This window comes from Anomaloglossus baeobatrachus, chromosome 11, assembly GCF_048569485.1.
Source record: "Anomaloglossus baeobatrachus isolate aAnoBae1 chromosome 11, aAnoBae1.hap1, whole genome shotgun sequence".
Lineage (NCBI taxonomy): Eukaryota > Metazoa > Chordata > Amphibia > Anura > Aromobatidae > Anomaloglossus > Anomaloglossus baeobatrachus.
The window spans coordinates 6,011,181-6,022,204 of NC_134363.1; the positions used below are offsets into that span (position 1 = coordinate 6,011,181).

At 52.5% G+C, this 11,024-nt stretch overlaps 1 protein-coding gene across 1 annotated transcript in view; it reads right to left on the reverse strand.

The window, feature by feature from the left end:
* LACTBL1 (lactamase beta like 1) overlaps positions 1-11,024 on the reverse strand; it is a 97,514-nt gene that overhangs the window by 59,720 nt on the left and 26,770 nt on the right. The window contains exon 6 of the mRNA XM_075328211.1: positions 1,469-1,716. Coding sequence (XP_075184326.1) covers positions 1,469-1,716 — 248 coding nt within the window. The remainder of the gene's footprint in view (positions 1-1,468; positions 1,717-11,024) is intronic.

Here is an 11,024-nt window from a genome sequence, read left to right on the forward strand (position 1 = left end):
GATATCAGGGGTCTGTGTCTGGGGCTGATGGCGGGGGCTATGGGGCTGATATCAGGGGTTTGTGTCTGGGGCTGATGTCGGGGGCTCTGGGGCTGATATCAGGGGTTTGTGTGTGGGGCTGATGTCGGTGGCTCTGGGGCTGATATCGGGGGCTCTGGGGCTGATGTCGGGGGCTCTGGGGCTGATATCAGGGGTTTGTGTCTGGGGCTGATGTCGGTGGCTCTGGGGCTGATATCGGTGGCTCTGGGGCTGATATCGGGGCTCTGGGGCTGATGTCGGGGACTGTGGGGCTGATATCAGGGGTTTGTGTCTGGGGCTGATATCGGGGGCTCTGGGGCTGATGTCGGTGGCTCTGGGGCTGATATCAGAGGTTTGTGTCTGGGGCTGATGTCGGGGGCTCTGGGGCTGATATCAGGGGTCTGTGTCTGGGGCTGATATCGAGGGCTCTGGGGCTAATATCAGGGGTTTGTGTCTGGGGCTGATGTCGGTGGCTCTGGGGCTGATATCAGGGGTTTGTGTCTGGGGCTGATGTCGGGGGCTCTGGGGCTGATATCAGGGGTCTGTGTCTGGGGCTGATGTCGGGGGCTATGGGGCTGATATCAGGGGTTTGTGTCTGGGGCTGATGTCGGGGGCTCTGGGGCTGATATCGGGGGCTCTGGGGCTGATGTCGGGGACTGTGGGGCTGATATCAGGGGTCTGTGTCTGGGGCTGATGTCGGGGGCTCTGGGGCTGATATCAGGGGTTTGTGTCTGGGGCTGATGTCGGGGGTTCTGGGGCTGATGTCGGGGGCTCTGGGGCTGATATCAGGGGTTTGTGTCTGGGGCTGATGTCGGTGGCTCTGGGGCTGATATCGGGGGCTCTGGGGCTGATGTCGGGGACTGTGGGGCTGATATCAGGGGTTTGTGTCTGGGGCTGATATCGGGGGCTCTGGGGCTGATATCAGGGGTTTGTGTCTGGGGCTGATGTCGGGGACTCTGGGGCTGATATCAGGGGTTTGTGTCTGGAGCTGATATCGGGGGCTCTGGGGCTGATGTCGGGGGCTCTGGGGCTGATATCAGGGGTTTGTGTCTGGGGCTGATGTCGGGGGCTCTGGGGCTGATATCAGGGGTTTGTGTCTGGGGCTGATATCGGAGGCTCTGGGGCTTATGTCGGGGACTCTGGGGCTGATATCAGGGGTTTGTGTCTGGAGCTGATATCGGGGGCTCTGGGGCTGATATCAGGGGTTTGTGTCTGGGGCTGATATCGGGGGCTCTGGGGCTGATGTCGGGGGCTCTGGGGCTGATATCAGGGGTCTGTGTCTGGGGCTGTTGCAGAGGGCTTTGTGCTGCAATATCTGGAGAGGAGCAGTATCAGTATAACAGATCTTTATATATGTCCCTCAGCGCATTCGGATTGCTCTCACGCCGCTGTTCAGAAATTGTGTCTTTTGACATTTTGGGTGTGAGGGTCCTGATTCCTGCTGCTGTACCTGATAGCTGGCTTGCCATCCTGCGCAGTGTCACAGCCGTGGCTTTCACAGGTTGTGTCCCCTTCTCCATAAATGCCAGTCCGTCTGCCATGTATTTGTGCTCCAGGTGGCGTCCTCTGCCCAGGGGGTTCTTGATGGAGAAGTTGGTGGCGTATCGCTCCAGGGGGTCGTCCAGCGAATTCAGTTCTCCTTCCTCCCATAACTTGTACAACATGAGGACAGGGAAGAGCTTGGAAATGCTGGCAATGCTGGAGGCACAAAGGGTGAACGTAACCCTCTGCCTGCTGAGGACTTCCTGTAGAGCATTTCATAATTCCTGCAACGTACTAGCAAAACTAATTGTCTGATACTCTTGTTACTGGGGGCATGTCAGAGGCAGTGTATGGGGGCATATGATGGGGGAAGGTTGGAGATGGGGATGTGTATGGGGGAAGGTAGGAGATGGGGATGTGTATGGGGAAGGTATGAGATGGGGATGTGTATGGGGAAGGTATGAGATGGGGATGTGTATGGGGGAAGGTAGGAGATGGGGATGTGTATGGGGGAAGGTATGAGATGGGGATGTGTATGGGGGAAGGTATGAGATGGGGATGTGTATGGGGAAGGTATGAGATGGGGATGTGTATGGGGAAGGTATGAGATGGGGATGTGTATGGGGAAGGTATGAGATGGGGATGTGTATGGGGGAAGGTAGGAGATGGGGATGTGTATGGGGAAGGTATGAGATGGGGATGTGTATGAGGAAGGTATGAGATGGGGATGTGTATGGGGAAGGTATGAGATGGGGATGTGTATGGGGAAGGTATGAGATGGGGATGTGTATGGGGGAAGGTAGGAGATGGGGATGTGTATGGGGAAGGTATGAGATGGGGATGTGTATGAGGAAGGTATGAGATGGGGATGTGTATGGGGAAGGTATGAGATGGGGATGTGTATGGGGAAGGTATGAGATGGGGATATGTATGGGGGAAGGTAGGAGATGGAGATGTGTATGGTAGAAGGTATGAGATTGGGATGTGTATGAGGAAGGTAGGAGATGGGGATGTGTATGGGGAAGGTATGAGATGGGGATGTGTATGGGGGAAGGTAGGAGATGGGGATGTGTATGGGGAAGGTATGAGATGGGGATGTGTATGAGGAAGGTATGAGATGGGGATGTGTATGGGGAAGGTATGAGATGGGGATGTGTATGGGGGAAGGTAGGAGATGGGGATGTGTATGGGGAAGGTATGAGATGGGGATGTGTATGGGGGAAGGTAGGAGATGGGGATGTGTATGGGGAAGGTATGAGATGGGGATGTGTATGGGGGAAGGTATGAGATGGGGATGTGTATGGGGGAAGGTATGAGATGGGGATGTGTATGGGGAAGGTATGAGATGGGGATGTGTGTGGGGGAAGGTATGAGATGGGGATGTGTATGGGGAAGGTATGAGATGGGGATGTGTATGGGGAAGGTAGGAGATGGGGATGTGTATGGGGAAGGTATGAGATGGGGATGTGTATGGGGGAAGGTAGGAGATGGGGATGTGTATGGGGAAGGTATGAGATGGGGATGTGTATGGGGGAAGGTAGGAGATGGGGATGTGTATGGGGAAGGTATGAGATGGGGATGTGTATGGGGGAAGGTATGAGATGGGGATGTGTATGGGGGAAGGTATGAGATGGGGATGTGTATGAGGAAGGTAGGAGTTGGGCATGTGTATGGGGGAAGGTATGAGATGGGGATGTGTATGGGGAAGGTAGGAGATGGGGATGTGTATGAGGAAGGTATGAGATGGGGATGTGTATGGGGAAGGTATGAGATGGGGATGTGTATGGGGAAGGTATGAGATGGGGATGTGTATGGGGGAAGGTAGGAGATGGGGATGTGTATGGGGGAAGGTATGAGATGGGGATGTGTATGGGGGAAGGTATGAGATGGGGATGTGTATGGGGAAGGTATGAGATGGGGATGTGTATGGGGAAGGTATGAGATGGGGATGTGTATGGGGAAGGTATGAGATGGGGATGTGTATGGGGGAAGGTAGGAGATGGGGATGTGTATGGGGAAGGTATGAGATGGGGATGTGTATGAAGAAGGTATGAGATGGGGATGTGTATGGGGAAGGTATGAGATGGGGATGTGTATGGGGAAGGTATGAGATGGGGATGTGTATGGGGGAAGGTAGGAGATGGGGATGTGTATGGGGAAGGTATGAGATGGGGATGTGTATGAGGAAGGTATGAGATGGGGATGTGTATGGGGGAAGGTAGGAGATGGGGATGTGTATGGGGAAGGTATGAGATGGGGATGTGTATGGGGGAAGGTATGAGATGGGGATGTGTATGGGGGAAGGTATGAGATGGGGATGTGTATGGGGAAGGTATGAGATGGGGATGTGTGTGGGGGAAGGTATGAGATGGGGATGTGTATGGGGGAAGGTATGAGATGGGGATGTGTATTGGGGAAGGTATGAGATGGGGATGTGTATGGGGGAAGGTATGAGATGGGGATGTGTATGGGGGAAGGTATGAGATGGGGATGTGTATGGGGGAAGGTATGAGATGGGGATGTGTATGAGGAAGGTATGAGATGAGGATGTGTATGGGGGAAGGTATGAGATGGGGATGTGTATGGGGGAAGGTAGGAGATTGGGATGTGTATGAGGAAGGTATGAGATGGGGATGTGTATGAGGAAGGTAGGAGATTGGGATGTGTATGAGGAAGGTATGAGATGGGGATGTGTATAAGGAAGGTAGGAGATGTGTATGGGGGAAGGTAGGAGATGGGGATGGGTATGGGGGAAGGTATGAGATGAGATGGGGATGTGTATGGGGGAAGGTATGAGATGGGGATGTGTATGAGGAAGGTATGAGATGGGGATGTATATGAGGAAGGTAGGAGATTGGGATGTGTATGAGGAAGGTATGAGATGGGGATGTGTATAAGGAAGGTAGGAGATGTGTATGTGTATGGGGGAAGGTAGGAGATGGGGATGGGTATGGGGGAAGGTATGAGATGAGATGGGGATGTGGGGAAGGTATGAGATGAGACGGGGATGTGTATGGGGGAAGGTATGATATGGGGATGTGTATGGGGAAGGTATGAGATGGGGATGTGTATGGGGGAAGGTATGAGATGGGGATGTGTATGGGGGAAGGTATGAGATGGGGATGTGTATGGGGGAAGGTATGAGATGGGGATGTGTATGGGGGAAGGTATGAGATGGGGATGTGTATGGGAGAAGGTATGAGATGGGCATGTGTATGGGGGAAGGTATGAGATGGGGATGTGTATGGGGGAAGGTATGAGATGGGGATGTGTATGGGGGAAGGTAGGAGATGGGGATGTGTATGGGGGAAGGTAAGAGATGGGGATGGGTATGGGGGAAGGTATGAGATGAGATGGGGATGTGTATGGGGGAAGGTATGATATGGGGATGTGTATGAGGAAGGTATGAGATGGGGATGTGTATGAGGAAGGTAGGAGATTGGGATGTGTATGAGGAAGGTATGAGATGGGGATGTGTATAAGGAAGGTAGGAGATGTGTATGTGTATGGGGGAAGGTAGGAGATGGGGATGGGTATGGGGGAAGGTATGAGATGAGATGGGGATGCGTATGGGGGAAGGTATGAGATGGGGATGTGTATGGGGGAAGGTAGGAGATGGGGATGTGTATGGGGAAGGTATGAGATGGGGATGTGTATGGGGGAAGGTAGGAGATGGGGATGTGTATGGGGAAGGTATGAGATGGGGATGTGTATGGGGGAAGGTAGGAGATGGGGATGTGTATGGGGGAAGGTAGGAGATGGGGATGGGTATGGGGGAAGGTATGAGATGGGGATGTGTATGGGGGAAGGTATGAGATGTGTATGTGTATGGGGGAAGGTAAGAGATGGGGATGGGTATGGGGAAGGTATGAGATGGGGATGTGTATGGGGGAAGGTATGAGATGGGGATGTGTATGGGGGAAGGTATGAGATGGGGATGTGTATGGGGAAGGTATGAGATGGGGATGTGTGTGGGGGAAGGTATGAGATGGGGATGTGTATGGGGGAAGGTATGAGATGGGGATGTGTATGGGGGAAGGTAGGAGATGGGGATGGGTATGGGGGAAGGTATGAGATGGGGATGTGTATGGGGGAAGGTATGAGATGTGTATGTGTATGGGGGAAGGTAAGAGATGGGGATGGGTATGGGGAAGGTATGAGATGGGGATGTGTATGGGGGAAGGTATGAGATGGGGATGTGTATGGGGGAAGGTATGAGATGGGGATGTGTATGGGGAAGGTATGAGATGGGGATGTGTGTGGGGGAAGGTATGAGATGGGGATGTGTATGGGGGAAGGTAGGAGATGGGGATGTGTATGGGGAAGGTATGAGATGGGGATGTGTATGGGGGAAGGTAGGAGATGGGGATGTGTATGGGGAAGGTATGAGATGGGGGTGTATGGGGGAAGGTAGGAGATGGGGATGTGTATGGGGAAGGTATGAGATGGGGATGTGTATGGGGGAAGGTATGAGATGGGGATGGTGTATGGGGGAAGGTATGAGATGGGGATGTGTATGGGGAAGGTATGAGATGGGGATGTGTGTGGGGGAAGGTATGAGATGGGGATGTGTATGGGTGAAGGTATGAGATGGGGATGTGTATTGGGGAAGGTATGAGATGGGGATGTGTATGGGGGAAGGTATGAGATGGGGATGTGTATGGGGGAAGGTATGAGATGGGGATGTGTATGGGGGAAGGTATGAGATGGGGATGTGTATGAGGAAGGTATGAGATGAGGATGTGTATGGGGGAAGGTATATGATGGGGATGTGTATGGGGGAAGGTAGGAGATTGGGATGTGTATGAGGAAGGTATGAGATGGGATGTGTATGAGGAAGGTAGGAGATTGGGATGTGTATGAGGAAGGTATGAGATGGGGATGTGTGTATAAGGAAGGTAGGAGATGTGTATGTGTATGGGGGAAGGTAGGAGATGGGGATGGGTATGGGGGAAGGTATGAGATGAGATGGGGATGTGTATGGGGGAATTTATGAGATGGGGATGTGTATGAGGAAGGTATGAGATGGGGATGTATATGAGGAAGGTAGGAGATTGGGATGTGTATGAGGAAGGTATGAGATGGGGATGTGTATAAGGAAGGTAGGAGATGTGTATGTGTATGGGGGAAGGTAGGAGATGGGGATGGGTATGGGGGAAGGTATGAGATGAGATGGGGATGTGGGGAAGGTATGAGATGAGATGGGGATGTGTATGGGGGAAGGTATGATATGGGGATGTGTATGGGGAAGGTATGAGATGGGGATGTGTATGGGGGAAGGTATGAGATGGGGATGTGTATGGGGGAAGGTATGAGATGGGGATGTGTATGGGAGAAGGTATGAGATGGGCATTTGTATGGGGAAGGTATGAGATGGGGATGTGTATGGGGGAAGGTATGAGATGGGGATGTGTATGGGGGAAGGTAGGAGATGGGGATGTGTATGGGGAAGGTATGAGATGGGATGTGTATGGGGGAAGGTAGGAGATGGGGATGTGTATGGGGAAGGTATGAGATGGGGATGTGTATGGGGGAAGGTATGAGATGGGGATGTGTATGGGGAAGGTATGAGATGGGGATGTGTATGGGGAAGGTATGAGATGGGGATGTGGTGTGGGGGAAGGTATGAGATGGGGATGTGTATGGGGGAAGGTATGAGATGGGGATGTGTATGGGGGAAGGTATGAGATGGGGATGTGTAAGGGGGAAGGTATGAGATGGGGATGTGTATGGGGGAAGGTATGAGATGGGGATGTGTATGGGGGAAGATATGAGATGGGGATGTGTATGAGGAAGGTATGAGATGAGGATGTGTATGGGGGAAGGTATGAGATGGGAATGTGTATGGGGGAAGGTAGGAGATTGGGATGTGTATGAGGAAGGTATGAGATGGGGATGTGTATGAGGAAGGTAGGAGATTGGGATGTGTATGAGGAAGGTATGAGATGGGGATGTGTATAAGGAAGGTAGGAGATGTGTATGTGTATGGGGGAAGGTAAGAGATGGGGATGGGTATGGGGGAAGGTATGAGATGAGATGGGGATGTGTATGGGGGAAGGTATGAGATGGGAATGTGTATGGGGGAAGGTAAGGAGATTGGGATGTGTATGAGGAAGGTATGAGATGGGGATGTGTATGAGGAAGGTAGGAGATTGGGATGTGTATGAGGAAGGTATTAGATGGGGATGTGTATAAGGAAGGTAGGAGATGTGTATGTGTATGGGGGAAGGTAGGAGATGGGGATGGGTATGGGGGAAGGTATGAGATGAGATGGGGATGTGTATGGGGGAAGGTATGATATGGGGATGTGTATGAGGAAGGTATGAGATGGGGATGTGTATGAGGAAGGTAGGAGATTGGGATGTGTATGAGGAAGGTATGAGATGGGGAGGTGTATAAGGAAGGTAGGAGATGTGTATGTGTATGGGGGAAGGTAGGAGATGGGGATGGGTATGGGGGAAGGTATGAGATGAGATGGGGATGTGTATGGGGGAAGGTATGAGATGGGGATGTGTATGAGGAAGGTATGAGATGGGGATGTGTATGAGGAAGGTAGGAGATTGGGATGTGTATGAGGAAGGTATGAGATGGGGATGTGTATAAGGAAGGTAGGAGATGTGTATGTGTATGGGGGATGGTAGGAGATGGGGATGGGTATGGGGAAGGTATGAGATGAGATGGGGATGTGGGGAAGGTATGAGATGAGAGGGGGATAGGTATGAGATGGGGATGGGTATGGGGAAGGTATGAGATGGGGATGTGTATTGGGGGAAGGGTATGAGATGGGGATGTGTATATGGAAGGTAGGAGATGTGTATGTGTATGGGGGAAGGTAGGAGATGGGCATGGGTATGGGGGAAGGTATGAGATGAAATGGGGATGTGTATGGGGGAAGGTATGAGATGGGGATGTGTATGGGGAAGGTGGAGATGGGGGATGTGTATGGGGGAAGGGTATGAGAGGGGGATGGGTTGGTGGAAGGAAGTAGAGAGGGATGTGTAGGGGGATGGTAGGAGATGGGGATGGGGATGGGGGAAGGATGTGAGGGGATGGGGAGGAGGATGGGTAGGAGAGAGGGATGGGGTGATGGGGGAAGGGTGGAGAGGGGGTGGGAGGTGAGGGGGGATGGGTGGAGAGGGGTGGGAGGGTGGGAGGGTTGGGATGGGATGGGGTGGGGAGGTGATGGGTGGAGTGGAGGTGAGGGGGTGGGGGGAAGGGTGGAGAGGGGTGGGGGTGGGGGGGTAGGGATGGAGAGGGGGTGGGGTGGGGGTAGGGTGGTGTGGGAGGGGGAGGGGGTTGGGAGGTGAGGGGGTAGGGGGTGGGGGTTGGGTTGAGTGGGGGATGGGGTGGGGGATGGGTGGAGTGGGGGTGGGGTAGGGGTGGTGTGGGGGATGGGGAGGGGGATGGGTGGTGTGGGGTGGGGGTGGGGGATGGGTGGAGTGGGGATGGGGGTGGGGGGATGGGTGGAGTGGGGGTGGTGGATGGGGGTTGGTGGAGAGGGGGTGGGGGATGGGGAGTAGGGAGGTGATGGGGATGGGGGTGGGTGGATGGGAGGTGTGGGGAGGGGGGGGGTGGAGGTGTGAGGGGAGGGGGTGGGGGTTGGTGGAGTGGGGTGGGGGTGGGGGTTGGGTGTGATGGGGTGGGGGTGGGGTGGGTGGAGAGGTGTGGGGTGGGGGTGGGGGGATGGGTGGTGGGGGTGGGAGGGATGGGTGGTGAGGGGGTGGGGGTGGGTGGGTGGTGTGGGGGTGGGGTGGGGGTTGGGTGGTGTGGGGGTGGTGGTGGGGGTTGGGTGGTGAGGGGGTGGGGTGGGGGGTTGGGTGGAGTGGGGGTGGGGGTAGGGGGGGAGGGTGGAGAGGGTGGGGAGGGGGTTGGGGTGGTGTGGGGGTGGGGGTGGGGGGTTGGGTGGTGTGGGGGTGGGGAGGGGGTTGGGTGGTGAGGGGGAGGGGGTGGGGGTAGGGTGGAGTGGGGGTGGGGGTGGGGGTTGGGTGGTGTGGGGGTGGGGGTGGGGGTTGGGTGGTGTGGGGGTGGGGGTGGGGTTGGGTGGTGTGGGGGGGTGGGGGGGGTGGGAGGGGTGGGGTGGGTGTGGGGGGTGGGGTTGGGGGTGGGGGTGGGGGGGGGGTTGGGTGGAGTGGGGGTGGGGGTGGGGGTTGGGTGGTGAGGGTGGGGAGTGGGGTGGGGGGGGTGGGTGGTGTGGGGAGGGGGTTGCGAGACAGGGGACGAAGCAGCACGGGGGGGGGGGGGGTGAGTGTGGTATCTGACAATGAGACTGTACAGGCCCAAACAATATACTGAAAATGAGATGTAAGGCAAACTGTATCTGAACACTGCGACTGTAAGGACAAAATGTATATGAAACTGCAGATGTAAGGAACAATGTATCTGACAAATGACGATGTAAAGGCAACCCTGTAAATGCACAATGAGCGGTAAGGAAACCTGTATATGTATATGAGATGTAAGGACAAATGTATATGACACAATGAGCTGTAAGGAACAATGTATATGACAAATGAGCAGTAAGGCAACACTGTATATGACAATGAGATGTCAGGCACACATGTATACTGAAATGAGAGTACGGCAAAATGTATATGCAACATGAGCTGTAAGGAACCAATGTCTACATGAAAATGCGAAGTAAGGAACAATGTCTATGAACATGAGCTGTACAGGAAACATGTCGATGACAATGAGCTGAGATGTAAGGCCAACTGTCAATGCAAACTGAGCAAGTAAGGAACAATGAATCACATGTACTCATGAGAAGTAAGGAAGGTGTATATGAAAATGAGATGTAAGGACGATGTCATATGAAATTGAGAGTCAGGAAGATGTCTATGACAATGAGATGTAAGGAAAGATGTATATGCAAACTGAGATGTCACGGACACAATGTATATGAAACTGAGATGAGATGTAAGGAAAAATGTAAATGAAACTGAGACGGTAAGGAAAATGTATATGAACTGAGACGTCAGGAACAATGTACTAACATGAGATGTAAGGAACAATGTATATGAAACTGAGATGTAAGGAAAATGTATATGGGAAAATGAGATGTAAGGAGCAATGTATATGAAAATGAGATGTAAGGACAAATGTATATGAAAATGAGCTGTAAGGAACAATGTATATGACAATGAGCTGTCCGGAAACATGTATATGCAACATGCGATGTCAAGGAACAAATGTCTATGCACAATGAGATGTCAGGAACAATGTATCTGAGACGTAAGGAAGGTGTATATGACAATGAGATGTAAGGAAGATGTATATGAAATTGAGAAGTAAGGAAGATGTATATGACAAATGAGATGTAAGGAAGATGTATATGACAATTGAGAAGTAAGGAACAATGTATATGAAAATGAGATGTAAGGAAAAATGTATATGAAGATGAGATGTAAGGAAGATGTATATGCACATGAGATGTAAGGAACAATGTATATGGAAATGAGATGTACGGAAAACTGTATATGAAAAATGAGAATGTAAAGGAAAAATGTATATGAAAGATGAGAGTT